The 22,044-nt window shown below is 39.1% G+C and overlaps 1 protein-coding gene across 1 annotated transcript in view; it reads right to left on the reverse strand.

Moving 5' to 3' along the window:
• The window catches only part of LOC139725552 (phosphatidylinositol 3,4,5-trisphosphate 5-phosphatase 1-like), a 94,110-nt gene that overhangs the window by 37,910 nt on the left and 34,156 nt on the right, over nt 1–22,044 (reverse strand). Inside the window, exons 3-4 of the mRNA XM_071636643.1 lie at nt 12,761–12,902; nt 3,987–4,236 (exon numbers count right to left, since the gene is read on the reverse strand). Of these exons, the coding sequence (XP_071492744.1) occupies nt 3,987–4,236; nt 12,761–12,902 (392 nt within the window). The remainder of the gene's footprint in view (nt 1–3,986; nt 4,237–12,760; nt 12,903–22,044) is intronic.

A 22,044-nucleotide genomic window follows, 5' to 3' on the forward strand; every position in this document is an offset into this window, starting at 1 on the left:
CTGAACATGTACCACAGTTTGTCTCATTCTGAATACTAGACATAGTGCAACCAAAGAGGAGACTGCTCAGCCAAAATATAATATGTTTTTTCGCTCTGGCAAGATTCCATATCCCCTCCAACTTCCTCTTCTTGATAACAGCAATAAATTAACGCAAGGGGAGGAGGAATCGCTGAAGGGAAAAAGAACATGCAGACAATGTCACACCACGTTCAAGGTAGAAGTCCTTTACTCGCAAACACTTGCCGCACTCAAAAAAAAAAAAAAAAAAGAGAAAAAAAAAATTGCTGGTATGTGAAGATCCCCCTGTTCAGACGCAAGCCAGTTTATACCAAAATTTGATAAAGAAACAACGTATAAAGAATCATTGTATAGCTGACAGACCGTTCAGACATGGTTCAGACGCTAATCTTGACCGTTCTGGAAATCGTCACACAGATGCACAGTTTTCCACTGCGCATGTTGTTATGGTCATGACATGGCTGCTAGCGACAGGAATAGGGTCACCTTTTGCATGAGCTCACATTAAGCCTTGCCCAGTTATACCATACTATGGTCGCCATACGTTCAGACGCACAATGGACATGATGGAATGCTGATTTGTTATCGAGTTCTAGTTTGAAATGTCACACTAACCATCATTTTGTTATACGTCATTTTGTTTAGTCAGCGTTCAGATGTATATATTCATCATATAGCTATACCGTTGTAGTTAGAATTTTTTGCGTCTGAACACCCTGGAATAAAATACTCATATTTCATTGCCATTGTGATGTTCAAGGCATAACAACCTGGGATGACTCATAGAGAAGGTCAGCTTTTTCCTCACACTGCCAGATGGATTTCGTTACTAACATCGCCCACATCAGAAACATGCGTATAGTGCAGCAATCTCTATACTCTCATAGCCACAACTTGCAACCACAGAAATTGAATTGTTTAAAAAAAAAAAATGACAGTAGCGAATTTTCTAAAAGCTTCAGACATTATTTGACATCATCAAAGCTGTAAGAGCATACATTAAAAAAATAATAATAAAAAAACTCAGCACATATCATTTCTAAGTCTGTGATTCATTGTCGAAGATCTCTACTTTCACACAATGACCTGGCTCTTTCTAATTTCACTTTCAAGCACAAAGGCATCTTTTTTTCTGTTCTTTTTTTTTCGTCTCACGTCCTTTCATGATTATGCGTGTATCAGTCTCTCTGCCATTATGTTCAATTATGACATTTATAAAGCAATTCAGCTTTATAATATACACAAATGTTCCGTGCCTGCAACTTGTATGCATCCAATTTCAGAGCATGTCCAATATGCGCTGTTGACAGTGGCATTTTCCCAATAGACTCTACAAATTTAGCTTCCAACATCCAACCATAACATATTTCTCTTCATCTCAAGTGTGCATGCGCAAAATTGATCAACTTATCAGGATGACCACTTCTTAGCTGTGGCTTCAAAACGCAAAATATCACCAGAAATGCCACAGAATTACATGTAGGTGCAATTTGTGCAAATTCACTGCATGACCTGAGAGATGCTAGCCGTATGCTCATGCAGTACACCATGTGCATACCTCGGAATATTTTGTAAACATCCAAAAGCTGATTACAGAAGGAATGATGACTTAAGAGCAACATTTCATCTCACATTTAAGTGATGGGGGTCGCAAGGGGTCAAAGTGAAGAAATGAGGAGAGAGGAAGACTTATCATACTGTTGCCAGGCAACAACGAACAATATCACATCACAGGATATGGAGCAGGTTTGGGATTCGATCCAAGACTGAACAGTGCTCTACATTTTTTTTTCCCTCCGGTGGCCCGGTCAGGCCACTAAAATCTTTGAATCTGACATTTTGGTGGCCCAAAAAAGAATGTTGTGGCCCCAAAACAAGGGGAAAAATAAAAAATTTGTTTCGAATCTTACAATGCCCGATCTGGCCACCAAAAGATAGCTTTTTCTGGACATTTGGTGGCCCGACATCAAGTTTTACTGGCCCCAGGCCACTGGGCCACTGTGCTGCTACATGTAATGTCGAACCCTGATGCAACAAAGTTGACATCAAACATAAGGTTGAAAATCAAGCATAAGTCTCTGAATACTCGATGATGATTGGCCGATACCTGACTTATATTTGATTTCTGACTTGCGTTTGATTGCATCTTTTTGTGCAACAGTGTCCTGATAACAAAACTGAGTTCTTGTAAATATCCTTTTCATATGAAGAATACAGTGGGTTATGATAATGTTCAACAATCTTCTCACTTTAATGAGGTTATTAAAACAGAGAAAGAATCCTGGCATTCGCACATTAACAGGTCCAGGAAATTTGATGCTGTTACATGGTAAACAATTTAGCACACCATCTAACAACCTCTTTCATGAAGCATGCACCGAGGACTCTTCCATTTCTTAGAAGGGATGAGGAAGGAGGATGTGAGGGGTTTTATTAGTCCGGTATTCCACAATCAACATGACTCATCATATACATGTATTAGCTATGCCACGGGTGGAGCGGGCGCGAGAATTCTAGAGTAGGGGAAATCCCTACTTAGACAGCTGGCTCCTGGGTTTTAAAAATAAAAAAAAATCACAAACAACAACAACAACAAAGCACTATGCATATCATTTTTTATAATTTGCTTTGATGAATGTCATCTTGACACTGGTGATTATTGGCAAGGCTGCAAACTACGTCACCGTGAATGCCAACTCAAGTCGGCCGAGAAGACAATCTACTCATTTCGTAATGTCGACGGAATTCTGGCGAATTAGCGACGGATAAGCATGCTGAGACGAATTCCCCCAAAGTGGCCCAAGGATAAGGAATAATATTCAGTTAACTACAATGTACAAGTCATCAGGATGATGATTAACAGGAGGCTCTGAGGACTTATTTCATGACAGTTTTTAAAGACATGCAATGCAACAGGTTCTAGTCAGTATCCACAATATACACTACCCCTTCCTAAACCTCTATCCCAGCATCCAGTATACAGTATTTGACACAATCTCGGCACAGATAGATCAGTGACTAAAAATACCAACTAGGCAATGTTTAAAATCTAGAAAGATAGGCATCTGTACAATGTCATTTGCTCCTTATCTGTCAAGAATTGGAGCATGGTGACATTAGTGATGTTCCTAGCCTATAATATACAGTTGTAGGTGGAGAATGCAGCTATCTAATTGTCTTTGCTTTATTCAAAAGCTAAATGTCTTTGCTAAGCGATATGTCTGATGCAGCGAGACTACAAACTGTGGAAGCATCCACTGCCTATATCTATTCGTCTTGCTTTAGTTACTGTTTTCTTATTATCCACTATGAATTGGTGGCAGTTTTTCGTACACTCACATAGCACTCAGGACAGAAATTTGGCTTTATCAGGGACCTCAAAGAGAATGGGGCAGATGCCAACTACAGCCTCATTTCAATGCATGATGCACATTATCACAAGATTAAAGTGGCCAGCCGTATATGCAGCATTAATTACTGACCATTTACTGCAGCAGATATATCACTTTGATCACCTTTTGTAGCCCTCTGGATTTCACATGTTTGATATCCCTGTTCAATCACATTTCGATTTTTGTTGTTTTTCAAGTAAAAGTTATGAGACCTCATAACTTCTACTTGAAAACAACATTGGTATGTTGGACAGTATACCATATACTCCGTATGTTTTACAGTTTTTAAAGTACTATTCGCGAATCTAAAAACCCATGGAAGTATGAGCTCTGAACTGGTCATAAATGCAATGTGCATGTGTACATTTCTCTGCTCTGATTACTGTACTCAACGTTTGCGAATTGAACCACTCACATAACTGTCACGAAGTAAAGATTCGCGAAAAATTAGACTTACTAAATACATGCTGTATACATTATTGGGAAAGACAAGAATTTAGACAAATGAAGGCGATTACAGTGGTCAAGGTTGCAAGTAAGAATCGACTGTATCTTGCCATTTCTTCCACCTACCTGGTGAGTTCTTTGGTGGAAGCCATAACCAGGTTCCGTAGCTGGGTGGGGTGAGTGCACCCACCCCTGACGACTTCCGCTGAGTCTTCCCGCACTCCCTTGGCCACGTACTCCTTGAGGCGTCCCACGAAGTCGCCCGCCTCAAGTGGGGCGAGGTCCATGGCATCCAGACGTGCCTGGAGGAGGTGTTCGGGGCCATCGGGAGATGGAGTCAGATCCACACCCGAATACTTTTCTTCGTCCTCATCCTCTGTAGGTGAGATTGGTAGAAAGATTGGGGTGGTTTTCGTTATTCTAAGGCCTTGTTAATCCTACAGTTCATTTAATCTGAAAATGAAATACGGCTCATTATTCCAAAGGGTCGTTATTAGGTGTTAGTTATTCCAATCAAACAAATTTTGTATATCTAGAGGTTCGTTACTCCGTAAATAAGAAAGGGTTCATTAATCCGAACATTTGTGCCGTTATTTTGAAGGCTCATTATTGTGATGGTTCACAATGCCAAAAATGAAATGAGGTTTGTTATTCCAAAAGTTTATAGTTAATCCAAAAATGAAATATGGTTCATACAAAAATGTAAAGATGAAGCATACATGTACTAATGAACCTCCAGAATCACAAACCGTATTTCATTTTCGGATTAACAAACCTTCGGAATAACAAACCTGTTTTCATTTTTGGATTATCGAACCTTGGGAATAATGAATCTTCAGAATAACAAACTGCAACAAAAAGATTGGTAGGAGTACAGTGGGAAATAAAGGGAACCTTGCTTATGATGAGCTGCTTGGTAATACTGACATTTCTTCATTATGTCAGGTATCTCATTACCATCATCAGATATAAAGACAATAGAACATCAAAGAAATGGTCTACAAAATGATTTCCTCATGTCAGGAATCTCACTATATCCCCCTTAATATTTTAACAAGATTCTACTGTAACACACACAAAGTAGGCACAAATGTGTAGCATTTCAGCAGATCTTCACTTCATCATATCAGGCAAAGTAGGCACAGGGGTAGAAGGACAAGGGTGGATATCAGAACTGAGAAATCATTTCACAACTCTACAGGAATTTCAGAACCTTTCCTGATCGTTTCTGGAACAGCAGTGTATGATTGGTTGAAAGGCAAAGGGCATACATTAAATGAAATGACTTCACCTAATTTGACTTCACAATATTGCAGAAACCTTTCCATATCAAATCAGGAAGTGTTCTGCCAAAATTTTACAAGTACAAGAAAGCAGAATAAGGGATAATGTAACAAAATGTTAAAGAGACATGACAAAGTTCTTTGAAGGTCTTGCAATTATACCTCATAAGGGCTGAATCTTGTGGAATGCCCTACAGTGTATACCTTTAAAAAGCTTTCTACAGCTCAGTCAGTAGAGCACTGGCCTACAATGTAGCAATCCACAGGTCTTGGGTTCCAATCCCGATGGAATCCCATTTTCTTTGCTCAATTTATCACTAATAAATTACATTAATTTCTGGTCAGTTTCCCTTTGTTTGCATTTATACAGAATTGGTGGCATTTATTTACTTGTGCCTGCACACTAAATTCCAAGTATTTCATTGTGGTCACATTGCTATATTACAATACATTACTGTATACGCTGTTATTTTCGCGAGGGTTTAATTTTCGCGAATTTGGCAAATCACGGCTGGACCGCCAATTTATACAACACGCCAAAATGTCACCGTACACTAGGCTAATGGTGGCCTTACGATAGCCTCGGTGTCACATCGCGAAAACAACATCCCGCGAAAATGTCCGTGACCTCCTCATTCACGAAAATATCTGTCCGCGAAAATAACAGCTTATACAGTACATCATTCATATTCTGCAGTCATGTATGTATTAATTACACGGATATCAAACAGATCTAACTCACTCATAAAAAAAAAAGAAGTCTGTTCAGGATACAGTACAAGAGCTGGCATCTGAATAAAAGCCATCCTATGACATTGTGACTCATATCACTTGATTACATCAAAGATTGAGGCATTATCAAGCACACAAACACAGAAAAGTAAGAAGAGACATAAGTTATCATAACACTACATATCCTCGTACAGCACGTACAACTAACAATGACACGAAAGAACAAAAAAAAAAAAAAAACTTCAAACGAGGGCTTCAAAACATTCCGCCCGATCTTCCACTTATAATTTGACATCCTCCCAGCGAGATTCAATATGACAAACTTCCCCCTCGCGTTATCTTCCTTCAATCTTCGCAGTCGGCGGATGAACTTCCACTGTCTCCAGACTCCAAAAATAGAACGCGGCTCTACGTGGCTTAGTCTCTCACCCAGACCCTCTTCCCTGTCCAAGCCACTTGTCTGGCCGGACACAGCCTTTCGAAATCCACAACAGCTTTTGACAAGTTACACACTTTGACATCTTTGCAAAGAAACTCAAGAGGATTCTTGTATGAGAAAGATCTGTATTCATCAGTAGCTGAAACTCAGTAAGCATTGAAAATCTAGATTATCTTAGTCTGATTTATGGGGCAATAAATGAAGATTTCTATTAACTCTTTCATGACACAATTTCTAAAATGATCTATAGATAAATTTTTGACACTTGCATGCTTCCACATCTTTGCAAAAGAAAAAAAAACACCCCAAAAAATGACTTCATGTGAAATCCAGAGGGTTATCTTTTATCACAAGAAAGCAGAATTTTTCTTCACTTTTCTTCAACGATTGCAAAAGATGACTCCTCGTTTATAAAGCACTACAATAAAACAGGTCAATGTGTTATTCAGGCAAGCTATTAAGAAAAGTTTGAAGTCAAGTATTAATCATTTCCTACATCAGACTTTCAACTTGCATGATCTTGTCAAACTCCCGTAAGGCTTCCCAAGATCAAAGTTAAAGACTTGCAGCCTGATAACAAGAGGATCTTAAAACTATAGTTGTTGTCATTGTTTTTTCACGAACTAAATACTTGTCATTGATACTTTAATTTGTGATACGCAGCATGTTCAGCGAGGACTTTGTGAAAATCTTGAAAAATTTATCCTGTGATCTAGCAAATTATGTGGAACCAGTTTGCACGCCATTCTCAACGAGGAAAGAGTCCAGTTCTATGTTCAAGTAGATTCTCTGGTCACAGGTCTGCAAGCTGAATTCTAGAAATCAGTCGGCTTCGGAAGATTTGAATGAAGAGGGGAAGTGTTTTGGGGCCAGGGATGAACACGCCTCACTCACAGACCTACCACCCATTGCTTTGATATTTCTACAATGAACAGAACAAGCCACAGGCTTTTATAGTTTGTTTGTTTGCAGGGGAGAATCACTCATATTCAAGTTTGGCCTTGTGCTAATGGGTATAATGCAATTATTCCTGATTCTGCCGAACTTGAAGTGAAGTTTGCGATGGAATTATCTGTCAAAGTGTTCAGCAATCCTAACCACTTGTTATTAACATCCTCTAAAACTACCCAATGAGGTGAACTGTACTCTGATTTTGAAGAAAACAAAACGAAACACAAACTTTATGAACAGACAACAGGAAAACAAACACACAAAAAACATATGATCAGATGGTGCAGATTTGATGAGAAACATTCACATGTAAAAAAAACAAACAATTAAAAGTGATGAAGAAAACTCGCATGCCATGTCAAAGCAACCAGCAGATAAATCACAGCCAAAGAAAGCTGCACAAAGGCTCACTAGTTGACTGCAGCTCAAAACATCAAACCTAATCATGCCATAAACCAATCAAAACCAATCATTTGGTAATTTGTAGTCAATTATTTATTGGCAATAAATCACAATATCTTACTGGACTTGGACACAGTGCATGATAATTATTGCCGCTACCGTATATCATGGCTTTCAGAAACGATTTCAAAATCCACAGGTACATACTTTGCCACATCAAGTTATCCTCAGTAATCACCCACGTGTCCTACCGACAACTGAACACACATACGAGTATCACAAACTGTTTCAATCTCTCTCCAGTTCCGCCTGTCGGAATATTCCTCTCATGATTGCACTGACTGATAAAAATCCTTGATTTCACCCTGGTGTCACAACATCCATATTAAAATACTCAATCTAAAGTACCAGCAAAAGTAACTACACAGTTTCAATTTCACACTAACGGGCTGACATAAAATGGCGCATGGTGTATTGCTGCACAAAGGCAGTGCTCCGAAGATGACACATACTCAAGGTACTACAATATGTACACTCCTTCTCAATTTTATACTTTTCTATTATACCAGAAGGCTGCCAATGACACCAAAGAGACATCTACATTATAAGGTTGTCGTAAAAAGCAAAACAAAAGACCAAAAAAAGGGAAACTGAACGTTTCACCAGAGGTCACTTGTCTGGTCACAATGGAACCCTCAGTGTTAACCCTTTGAATCCAAATGGCCAGTTTTCTGGCCACGCCGTGAAAGCAAAATAACACGAAAGGCCGGTTTACCGGCCTCACATCATATGACTTCTTTGCAGCTTGATATGACTTCCTGCTCAGTTATGGCAATGTACGGGACCTGTGCATTTCAGGCGTAGTTTTCGTGCATTTTGATCAGAAAAAAAGTGAAAAAATGCAGAAGACATTGATGACTCTGAATATTGTCAAGGTAGTGATCTTGAGGACGAAATTGATACGGGGATGAGGTTGCAGGAGGTATGTTAGTGGATTTAGTGGTTCTGTAAGCACCTCCCAGCCGGGTGCAAGCGGGGGAGATCATAGTCAGTGTGCTGATGGAGCAAGTGGTCATGGCCAAGATGGTGATGGTCACAGCGAAGGCACGGAAGAAAATGTTAGTCAGAAGAAGGAAGTTTTCTTATTCTAACTTGTCAGCACATTCCTTCACATATGATAATCATTATTTCATTTTTATGTGTTACTACTTTTCATTGTAGACTAATAAAGAATTTATGTGATCTTGATTTGTTCACATTCCTACATCTATTAATTCTTATTTTGGCATATTTTTATACGTAAGTGAAATATGCGAAGTATGTCAAATAATTCAGGGCATAGCTCACAAAACATGCAAATAATTCAGGGTTCGAAGGGTTAAGGTTGTCCATTTTACATCACGGGGGAAAGTATAAGTTTTTAACTGAGTTCATGTTATCTTCTACATATTATGCAAAGAAATGAATCCAAAATTTTCAGTGACTACCTGGTACATAAATATTACAGTCAAGTACATTCAACCCCAATTCACGGCACGGAAATGGTGGACCTTGAAGTTGACAGTTTTGTAATGTAATACAGACAGCAGCAGCAAGAGGCAAAAAAGCAAAATAAACACAGAAAGTTCTGTTCCCTCCCCATCCTTTCCTTTAAACCCCCCACCAAACAATTTGGTTCCACCTCCATCACCACTATCTGTCTGCCCAGGAAATTGGCTGGTAATCAGTGGACTCATCCATTGAGCTCATGGGGGGTTTTCCTCTACCCCAGGAGGGTGAGTCCCTGCAGAGCTATCTAACGTTGGCTGATCTAACCTGCTGATTCGGCATCCCGGCTCTTATGACACCTGTCAACTGTCATGAGGTCCTCCGCTTTAAAGGGGAACACTTCATCACCACATTTCCCAGCTTCTAAAAATTCTTGTTTGAACAAGGTCTGCAAATATTTTTGATAGATCATTTGAACAATTCTTATTGCTTGTGTGTGCAAATTAATTCATTCATGAAATTATCATTGAGATAAAAGTCCTTCAATATGGAGGTTTTGCAATTCTATTTCTGCAACTATAATGTACCAGAAGAAGGACAGTTTTTTCCTTGCATAAATTTGGCTACTGTCTCAAACAAGATGTTGTGTTAATTGAATACTTTTTATTCAAAAATGCCAACACTGACATGCTATCTGCTCAGTGTTACTGGCTGACCAATGATTTCAGTGCACTGTTGCAAATGGGAAAAGGAGATGCATGCTATTTACGTGCATAGGAGGGACTAAGTATCGACGACTTCATCAAATAGTTATTTGTCCATTTTTTACAATGATTGTCAAAAATGGACAAATAACTATTTGATGAAGTCGTCAATACTTAGTCCCTCCTATGCATTTGTACTTTGCTTTCGGCCTGGAGAAATGGGGGCATATGACAACGTTCCCAAGGCCAAATAATAATCTTGTATGATCAGGCAAATACACCATGATAATGGACTTCCTATCAAGGTCTCTATGTATGGTCAAAGTATGGTGTCGGTGACCCATAACTACTGTAGTACACGAGACGTACCATCAACCTTCTCTTATGTTGTACCATCAAGTTTGGGAAGACAGCTATACTCTACTTGTTTCACTGTAATTTGTCAGACTGTTGAAGCTGATTGATGACATCACAGAAGATTCTGAATTCATGATAACAAGATACCTTTCATGTTTTCATTTTGTAGAGTTTCAAATTCTACTGATGCAGAAAAACTACAAGAATTAAGTGATTCAGCATGGAAAATTTGTTCCATTTCAAACTTTACTTCAATGGCATTGTGATTCATACCACACCAGGGAATGAGATAATGATGATCACTACTTAAAACTGCAATACCACATCATGTTCTTTAAAGTTGACTGTAATGAAACGAGAGCAATTGCACGAGCAGAATAGTTACAGGTTCCATAAAAATCCAACCCAAACCAAGAAAGTTGTGGAATTTTAGATTTTCCGCAACATCATGAAACCACGATAGTAGTATACAAATAATACCCATCAGTGAAAGGACTAGTAAGAAACCCATGCACACAAGATACAATGTACTGTATACGCCATATATTTAGCAAGTCTAATTTTCCATGAATCGGGACTTCTCGACAATTTCGCGAGTGGTTAAATTTGCGATTGTGGAGTACAGAACTGAATGGAGAGATGTATGCGTGCACGTCACATTCATGTCGGAATCTGAGTTAATATTTTCGCTTGTTTTTAAATTTGTGAATAGCACCCGACTCGCGAAATTCGCAAAAATAAGAACCTCCCGAAATATCCAGTGTATACAGTAACTTTTGAAAAGTCTAGCATGCCCGAGGCGATAGTCAAAGGTGTTTGGACTATTTCAAAGGGCCAGGTGTAGGTAATTATACAATTAAATGCCAAACAAAATGATGGGTATTATAGTATTTCCTTTAGAGAATTATGAAGTAGATCCTTGTCATTTGATAAAATTAGCCATTTTTGCTCGTAAACAAAACAATGAAATCTTGTCCATTCACAATGGCGTACAAGCCATCTGAATGAACAAAGTCATGTCTTTGAGCGATTGTGGTATCTCTGAGCAGTCCCTAACATTGGTCATTAGTACCGGTCATTAGTAAAAAAACTTATGCCCACTGGGCATGTTAGGCAAAATGAAAGACTGGTCATGTGATTACTCTCAGCCAATCATTTGATCAGGATCCATATCACCATTCTATTATAGCAGTACACTAGAATGCAACTTTAGATGTGGTGATAGCAGCATGGCCATGCAAATCTCCCATTGACATACACACATTTCCACAAAGATTGCTGACTTTTTTTAAGGGAATAGGGCTATATTTGCCAAATCATTGAATTCCTCTGGTATTGCACTTTTACCACTGTCAGACAATGTGTGACATTCCCGTCAATTACTGCAATAATAGATGTGGCATTACAACAGCCACCAATCACACAAACCGTGAAAGGTATCACACTGTCCATATTACAAATGACATACTCTCCGAGCCACGCCCTGTTAGCTCATAATGCCATGATCTGTAATACCATTCCCTTTACGGTTTGTGCAGTCATCAACACTGTATGTGACCGCCAAGCTAAAAACTCACAAAAAGTAGGCTGAAATTGATATTTTTGTACATATTTTAAGAGTTTGCTCCAAGCTTTAAAATGATAAATAACTTGTTAAAATTACACAATCCTAACCCATTCAAAAAGTGACTGACATAAAGAGATTAAACGGTCCAGAAAAGACATTAATATCTCAATTTTGGCCCTATTTTCAGCCACCAAATTTTGACAGCATGAAGAGAAAAAAATAGTCTATCAGGTAAAACAAACTTTAAATTTGGAGTTTGTCAACCCAAATGACATATTTTGGTCCATTACAGAGAATCCCAATCTGGGACTTTTTGTAGATTTTGAGCTGGGCAGTCACAAATACAGTTCCTTGTATACAGAGCTCTTGAAATTACTAACATTGCTACTATATGATTCTGACTTTGGTCATGATGATGTTAACGTCATAATGGCAACAACTTTTCTTATGCAGTGCATCTAACCTCTGGCAAGGTCTATACATGTGTGAAGTAAGGGAATGAAAAGGGGGAGTACAGTATGAGTGAAGAAAGACACGTTCGGCATTAGCGTGGTGACAGAATGCATTCTTGGGGTCAGGATTTTCCATCCCTTCGAAGAACTGCCAACCTAGGCTTATGCAAGCTTCATTTACCTACTCCACAGCACGGTTCTATGACATTTGCTCAGGACTGCAACAATTGCTCCCAAGAACTTTGTATCTGCAAGCTTGAATAGCCAAACATAAATTCTACCCATAAACATAACCCTTACCCTAATCCTCATATCAAACTAAACCTAAAACCCTACCACAACCCTAACCCTAACCCTAAGTCTTTGGAGAAAATAGGACCGTAGAAATTGTCACAGGAACAAATGTCATGTCACCTCCAGTACAGAGTATCAGGATTCAGAGTTATCATCTTTCCCGTAATACTCCTACGGTTCTAGATACCAAAATGGGGTACTTCGTGGTCCCAGGCCTACCAATCAACTCACCCGATTCTTGCTCCTCCTCATCTTTCTTGGCCTCCACCGGATGTTGGAGGGAGCAGCAGAGACCATTGTTGGTCACCGTGTAGCTGTTGACCAGCTCCGACAGGTTGCTGAACGGATGGAACTTACTGTTTGGGTCCGAAGACTGCAGGATAGAAGATGCGCAGAGAGGGAGAGAGAGAGTATAGAGAGAGTGTGTGAACATATTATATTATTTGTGAGTGCAAGATGCCAATATCAACTGTTAGTAGATGTCCAGAAATGCTTTCTGATCCAGACAAAGCTGTCAATGACACCATCCTCACCAGCATACACTAAAGTACCATATAAGACATCAGAAAAAAAAAAATCCATCTTTTATTCTTTAGATCACTGCACACGCACACTATGATTAAGATTTCACAACTTTGCGGCTGAAAAACATTTCACAAAATGTTATTCATTGTGATGTCCTGACAAACATGGAGTCAATAATAGATCTGTTCTACCTATAATGATAGGCGTATGACATTTCTGGAGGGTGTTTCACTATAAGATGTACTGATCATGAAATCAAGTTTGATTTCAATCGCACTTAACACGTTGAGAACGAGTCCCGAGTGTACTCGGGCAAGTGTCTATGGGAAATGTGTGTTGTAGCAAAATCAGCCCGACCTCAACGGGTTAAGCTACAAGTGTATGGTTGGCCATCATCATGCCCATTTAAAATCCCCCTGGTATGCACTGGATAGGTACAAGGGCATGAATGACCTGCCATAAACTAAGTCCAACTTTGTGAAATGCCTTCCTTGGGTAATTAATGATAGCAGGGCCATGTCAAAGAGTAGTGAGAACAATGAAAAGACTATCAGCAAGTTTTAGTAATTTTCTTAAAGATACAATTTTTGAATAATCTAACACGAATTTCACAACATTCTTTAGCTCCTTACCTTAGAAGCACCTACAGAAGGGCTCATGCTCCGAGCAAAGGTTACGACTTTCATGATCCTTTGACCTTTGACTATTGACATTTTGCCATCTACAGTAGATGACTGGATATAAAATCACATTTAATTTGCTAATTCATGGCAAAAAAAAAACTAGCACAAGATTCAGATTCAGATTCAGATTCAGATTCAGATTCAGATTCAGATTCAGATTCAGATTTAGATTCAGATTCAAGCCTGAAATGGTCCATTAACGTCAAAGTGTAGTCTCCACTGACTTCAAAAGCTTTACAACAGGCTGTGTCTGCGACAATCTTACTTGTTCCTGTCCTAAAGTGATCTACATGCGTAAGTGAAAAGTTTTAATAATATCCTGCAATAATAGGCACTCATATCACTAGTTTGTTTAATGTGTTGCCAATTTGAATACATACACTTGTACTATTGATAGTCATCACATTTTTAGGACTATGACTCTATCTTCGTAGAATCATATGCTGTGTAGTATGCTGGGGAGTAGTTTCTGACTCGGGCACTACATATTTTTAAAGATGTCATACATGTAGTCAACCTTCTTTATCAAGCCATAATAATTAATGGATGAATTACCCAGGGGATGCGAGATGACACATTGGGTGCTATTACTAGTGCTCAACCTCACGTGGGATCATGTCATGAGTAGCTTCTTTTGTGGGCCTTCAGAGCAGAATGACTCACAAATGTTATCCTTTAAGGAGTAATTTACGTATGGGAATGTGTCACTAGACACATGTGGTGCACTATGTGAGTTGGGGGATTCCCCCCACACACCATCACTCTTCCTCAGCCTACCACCAATGGAGAATGAATGTAGGAGTACAGCGAGTGGGTGAGGGACAGGAAGGGGGACTATGCTGTTACGCCAAGGTGAGTGAATTAAGGAGGTTCAATGACCAGCCATTATTCATTTTATGACTCACACATCAATGTAAACATGGATTGCTCATTATACCAAAACACCACTGCTCCAGCTACAAAATCCTTTTCCCAGCTCATCTGTAAGGAAAATTTTCATCCGAATATTGCTTTATAACCCACTGGGAGGTCTACGTAAGCTCTGACGTCAGACCCTTGGTTCAAGGAGTTGCACTTGATTTAGTGTGTATTCTTCTAATTACATTCAAACATTATTTTATTTTTAAAGGACACAGTGACTTTCCTACCACCTAATATGAATCATCCATTTGAAACTATGCAAAAAAGCATTTATAGGAGTTAGGGACTCATGATTTAAAGGATATTTATTACAGTCCTCTTAAACATTAATAACCCCATTCGTAATGTTTTAAAAACAAAATGATCAATCTGACACATCTACTTGCACAATGTATAGTATAAATGGGATAAGAATGAATGATAGATTCCATTTAATTCAATTCAATTCTATTCCATTCCATTCCAATCAAATCGGTTTTTTTTTTTTCAAATTCAATTCCTTGAAAAGCATTTAATGACATTTCAACTGTGGACTGACAACACATTTCAACAGTATGAATCTCATCAATACTGTGTGAATAGACCTGAAATTCTGTGATAATGTTCAAATAAGAAACAAAACATATAATTATACAAAGAATTGGTGGACAAACTATCACAGTGTCTAAGGAGCTGATATTCAATTTTCATTGTAGGCTGAATCAGCTACTGTACGTCATACATATTTAGCAAGTCTAATTTTCACGAATCTGGGCTTCCCAACAGTTCCGCAAGTGGTTAAATTCGCAAAAACCGGAGTACAGGACTGAACAGAAAAATGTATGCTTTCACGTCACATGCACGTCAGGACCAGAGTTAATACTTTCATAAGTTTTTGAAATTACGAATAGCACCTGACTCACAAAATTCACAAAAATAAAAATTTTGCGAAATACATGCCGTATGCTACAGTACTTGTACAAACACACAGCACTCTGGAGACCATCCCACACAGAGGAAGTATACTGTGACTGACAGACTGGGTAAATTCGTTTCCATGACGAAATGTCTCGCGCACATGCGTCGGGGGAAGCATGAATGTGTCATAGCCTTCATCATGATGAGATTTTTGAAATTCATAGAATGGGATTCAAAATCTGACGTCTCTAAACTATTTGGGGGAAAACCACGGATACTCGAGTCTTCCCTATTAAAACCAATTGTTATGTAAGAATGACAAATCAAGATAGATTTTCATTTGTCAACTTAGTCTGGTATTTTGAGTGGGAAAGTTGGATCCGCAAAAAGAACACATGACCACATCAAAAAGGCACATATATTTAATATATGATCATATATATAATGTGGTTTTATACGATAACACTGAAAGACAGAAGTATTGTGTGAGTCTAATAATTGTAATATGACTGTCAAACCGAAGATAGGTGTTATTATCATACTGCCATGGAGTATTCCAGACCTCCATCTTTCAGTGTTTTACTTGTACACTGTAGCACAGAGAGATTTACTAGTACAAAAATCAAAAAAAATTATCAAATTTGCTCAAAGGTTTAAAGAAAACCAGGAATAGAATGAATACAAATAAATCATGCATTTTTACAACCTATCATATTGTGATTATATTATCTTTTATCCTGAATGTACAATATGTGTATTGTTTATGTATTCAATTGCATGATATGTTTGGTACTTCTATCTTTTGTCGGAAATGAAATGAAATGAAATGAAATGAGTAAATTAATATATGGTTTTAATTCAGTTATCATTCTTATGATTTCACAATGCCTAGCTAGCATAAAAGATTTCCTTATCACACATATGAAAGGTGTGTACTGCTAGCTATGTAATGTTCACCATCTTTCCTCACAGGTGTGCTCCAGAAAGTGAATAGCCATTGCCCATGCTATAGATGTGAGTCAACCATGTGATTAATAGCCTTGAAACAGAGAGTGGACATCACCTAATTATCTACCGTGATACACTAATGGTTTTGTGTACCAGTTGATAATGTTCAGAAATGAGTCACATTTAGAGCAATCACATTCACATGCTTGCCAACTTTACTCCATTCTGAAGGAACAACACCACTTTTTAAAGATTTGAACTGGCTACTGATATTTCACTAAAATCTACTGATTTTTGGCAACCTACCTTAGAACTTATGAGGAAAACAAAAAGAAAATTCCATAAAATTTCATTTTGGGGGGAATGAAAGGAACATATTACCTTGATTTGCTACTGACATAGTAAAAGGCAGTATCGTTCCTCCTGAATATCTGAAAGAGGTGAGCAAAGGGCTCTTTCGTTATGTGAGAAAATGTGAAAATTTGTTGAATCTTCTTAATATTTCCTTTATATACATATTTGACATCACAAGTGCCGTAGTCTTCTCATCCAGCAATGGCTGCACCAAAACTTTAAAAATTCATAACTTTTGAACAGATTGTCAGATTTTCCTCAAACTTTCCCTGATGTGTTTAAACAATATTGCCGCATCTACTCAATCCACATAGACATAGGTGAACTCATGTAGCAGAGCAAGCAATTACTAGCGACCAACTACTGATACTGGGCAGCTACAGAATTTTACCGGTGAGCAAATAACAAGTCGAAGCTGCGGGAGGACGTCTAACCATCACACAAGGATGGGGGAAATTTCTCTCCCCTGTTTTGGAAGGGGGAACTAATCCTTGGTGATTAGAGGGATTTACACTAACCCATGGAGGTATGTGCATCCAACAACATGGGACAGGGATAAAGAAAATAATGAATGGGGAAAAAAAAACATGGGACATGCTGGGATGCACCAACATCATGGGAGGAAGCAGGCAGGTCCGCCGCACACTCACACGTTGCACTCAAAACCAAAAAACAGCCGAGAGTCAAAAACAAGCCTTCACTCAACCACACTGAATAGAAATCAATTAACTAATTTTGGAGTAGTCTACATGAAACACTAGACCTTCCAGCTATAGGAGGTGTGGCTGGCGTAAGGAGAGGGCGGTGTAGTCTTGTCATAGGCATTCAACAGACACGAGACGTGATATTTTAAGCAACAGGTTAAGGGTTGAGTCAGCAGGCGTGATGCACATGTGAAACTCCTTCAAACTGGCGATATATTCACCTCCGAGCAAATCTATTTCAAGCTTGTAGTATTTCAATGTCTAAAACAAGGGTTACAACCAAGTATTAGTTAGTTTCTGATATTGTATGACAAAATGTATAAGCCATATATTTCACAAGATTAATTTTTTTTTTTTTTTTTTTGCGAGTCAGTTGTTTTTTGCAAATTTACAACAGTCATAAATATCAACTCTGATCTCGACATGAATATGCCATGCAAGCAACATTTCTCTCTTCATTACCTATACTCCATGATTGTGAATTTAAACACTTACGAAATTGTGGGGAAGTGCGATCCGCGTGTAGACTTGCTAGTGTAAAGCAAGATATTTTGCAGCATGAAATTTTCTTTCTTACCAATCAATGATTGAAAACCTAAAATATTTACTAGCTTGGAAATTTTCAAGAATTTGGCACTCCACAAAGTATTGACAAAAAATAATACCATATTTCTAAACATACCATTTTATGTACAAAAATATTCTTGTCCACAAAATGACACACAAGTGAAGTCAAGTAAAATTTGCCCAAAGTGACATTCATTTGCACAAAAGTTTCCAATTTTATAACAAATGGCTTCTCTCTGATCATGAATTTGCACCACAAACATCATTGTTTAAAAAAAATGCAGCAGTATTTACACTTGATTTTACATCACTTCAAGGTAAATCAAACACATCAACAACAAAAAATCTGTAACAGGTGGCTTCCTTGCCATGTTGTGGTTACAACATTTGGTTAGTTTCACTTCTCTCTGATCATGAATTTGCACCAGAAACATCACTGTTCAAAAAAAATGCAGCAGTATTTACACTTGGTTTTGCATCACTTCAGGGTAAATCAAACACAACTATTAGAACAAAAGTCTAGTTACCATGCCAAACAAAATAACTCCTGGTTTGTTGTATCCACTCACATTATCATTGAAGCTCATTATTTAATAGCAGAGAAAAATCAAAACACCCCCTACAGATGAACTCAAGCACCAATGAGTGAAGAGTAACAAGGTGGGGGCACTGTGGTGTAGTGGATATGATTCTAGACCCATTGGATCATGGGTTCAAACCCCACCTTGTGCATAGATCCTTGACCAAAAATGCTGCACCCAGTCTAAACTCTGTCCCTTTAACTCTTAATGTGCCAGGCCCAAAACCCCTAACGTGCCAGAGGTTTTTACCTAACGCCAGAACGTTTCGAAACTGGACTGACAATGAAATTTGAAACCGCCATATCTCTGAAACTATTGACTGTTTTGAATTGAGTTCTATACAACATATATCAAGAAATGTTTGCTCTTTCGTGTCATGCAGTCAGTTTGCCACAATATCTATCTGAATCTGAAATATTGCAGAAATATTTGATATATCAAAAAAATTATTAGAAATTTTTGTGTAGTATGGAAAAAAAAGAGTCAGTCTTGTTTTTTCTTCAATGGAACGCTCCCTTGACTCTGTGAGAAAGTTTTAGAGCAACATTTCCTCTTTCAAATGATAACAAAATTGCCTTCTAGAATTGTATGATTCCAAAGATACTTGCAGTTTATTTTGTCTTAGCAATTTCTCTTTCTGCCTCAGTAATTCATTCCCAAATCTGAGTCCTTTAGTCCCAGATCCTGTATTTGAAACTAAAGTAATTGTCCCGGGCCCTGGAATAGTGTCTTTTGTCCACCTGAGAAGGAAGAACCTGCTAATCCTCCTTTTGTCTATGCGGACCGCGGGCGGGCGTACTCTATTGAAATCGGCAGGCCTTTGTCCACGCGCAATTCCTATGCTAGCATGGGGACGATTAGTGACGTTCACCAAAACAAAAGGATGAAAGACTTGACCGACGAACGAAAGCTGACCCTCTTTGAGGGACAAAATCAAAGCAGCTTCCCGCAGGACAGCGTCCAAGCGGAACAACGCGAGTGGAACCGCATAGACAATACACGCAGAGTCAATAGCATACACACGCGTGGTTTACCTATGAGACTTTTGATCCATACACATCTCGCAGAGGGTGCGCCCGCTGCGGATTTTCCCGATGTGAAAAAAATACATCTAGCTGAAAAATTGTGTATTTACTCAAAATTTTCCAATGTAAGCATGATCATATTTTTAGTGGAAACGATGGCTATGCTAATCAGCTACCAGTACATATCATTGGCAGTTGCTTGGTGTAACACATTACAGTACCACAAGAACTTAAATGATCAATGTTTTTCTCGCTGTTCTTAGTCGCCGATCGGCGACCATGGCATGTCAGGACTAAGGTCGCCGTTCGGCGACCATGGCACGTTAATAGTTAAGACCCGTGTTTGTAAATGGGTATCACTAATATCTGACCATGCTTCGGCAATATTATGACTGGGCCCTTTGGATGAGCTGTGCTTTAATATACAGAGGGGATTGGCCCTGGGAACTAGAAGAACATACGGTGATGATATTAAATGCTGTGGTAGTCCTGTTACTTACATGGAACCGTGCTACCTTGGACCTGGCCCTAACTGGGTTGGTCCTCCTCCGCGGTGGGGGGACTGGGGTCTTGCTGCGGCCATACTGGCTCTGGAAGGCAAACTGGGCTACCGCTGTCTTGATCATGGTGGAAAAATGACCCATGTACTAATTTTTGTATACCTACTGGAAGCACTTCACATATCAATGTGTCCGTCTACACAGTTTCAATGTCGCAACATCAGCGAAAGGAATGTCCTTGATTGTGCATCCTCCCCCTTCAGTCCAATGTTTCCCAAAAGGTATTGTTCTCGCATTACAGTTTGATGTGGTTGCTGTTGTTTCCTGCTGTTCGGGGAAAACGAGTAACTTCCTCCTCATAACAGTTGGTTACCGCTCACAAATGTTGCACATAACGCAAACGAGAATCAAAGTTACTGCCAAATTTTAGGGCTGCATGTCGCACACCAGCGTCGGTCTTTGTGTCGCATTGAAAACCAGAGCGGTGCCAACAGGAATGCTGTTCTCATGAAATGCACCCCCAAAAGCGGAACTGAATCATCAACATATCTCACGTTTCCTCATCGAACGTGTGAATGCAACATCTCATTCTCATGATGTTCCACAGTGAGGTATCATCTGAAACGATCTAGCACTGTCAGAGCTGGGGCGATGATGCACGAGCTCATAAGCATGAGTTCAAATCCAACAGAAAATCGTAGTCGAGTCCTGCTCAGTGCACCACAACATACTACAATTCCGAAGCATGAGCCACACTGCAAGCCAAAGAAAGCATTCCCTCACTTTATGTAACATCAAATCAGCTAAAACTTCACAGCAATTGACTCTGAGCCAACGATGAAAAAAAGAAAGAACAAACAGTATCGCTGTCTGATTTTCCACTGCACTTTTCCCTGGCTGCTATAACCTTGACTCGATTTGTATAGCCCAGGGTATTAATCATCATACGAGAGTCCAAAACCTCTAAACTTTTGTTGTTGTTGTTGTGTTTTTTGGTTTTTCTCTTGTTTTGAGGTGGTGGTGGTGGGGGGGGGGTGTTTAAACTCCTATCTCCCTCTGCTTGCTCACAGTAAATGTGAAATTTCATAAAAGTTGTGTCTGCAATAGAGTCTACTTTCTCACTTATCTGGTCATCTCTTTCAGTCGATGAGGTACATGCAATTACTGTTGCAACGTGTGCCAGCCAGACCGAAAGATTCACCAGACGCAATGTCATTCAGTAAAAGTCAGTCAGTTTATATACACCCTAGCACAGTGAGGTTCTGCTTTATTTACCACATCCCACACAGCATCTGTCAAAAAATTTGCCATGGACTGATGTTCCGTTGCGAATGTGATTCCAAACACACAATGGGGGAAGATAAGCAAGGTCGTCCAGGAAAATTCTGGTTGGTTTCCGCCGTGGCCTGGATGTTCTAACAAGTTTAGCTTCGGTGAAACATCCCTGTGCACTGGCAGCTGCTTTGAACACATCTATAAATCACCACACTCAAAAGTTGAACTGCTTCTCGTTCTAAAAACGTGCGGTAGTTTCACTACAAGTTGCATCCCTGAAGCAGCATCGAACAGAAGTAGAAGATAAACACAGATCTCAAGTCAAGTGGAATACTGGTCATTACTACAACATAATTTGCAAAAAATGACTATGCAGTTGCGCCATTTCCTTCCGAGTGACATACTGTGTTGTCTAATCTGGTTCATGATTCAGTCCATTTAATTTTGTGAGTCACTGGTCGTCCCTCTTTAATACTCCGTGCCATAACAGTGTCACGTTGCAATGCAAATAGAAGACCCTTCGTTCAGTCAATCC

Source organism: Diadema antillarum, unplaced genomic scaffold (genome assembly GCF_040938485.1).
Source record: "Diadema antillarum isolate AM-2024a unplaced genomic scaffold, OU_Dant_1.0 seq00000049_RagTag, whole genome shotgun sequence".
NCBI classification, from domain to species: domain Eukaryota; kingdom Metazoa; phylum Echinodermata; class Echinoidea; order Diadematoida; family Diadematidae; genus Diadema; species Diadema antillarum.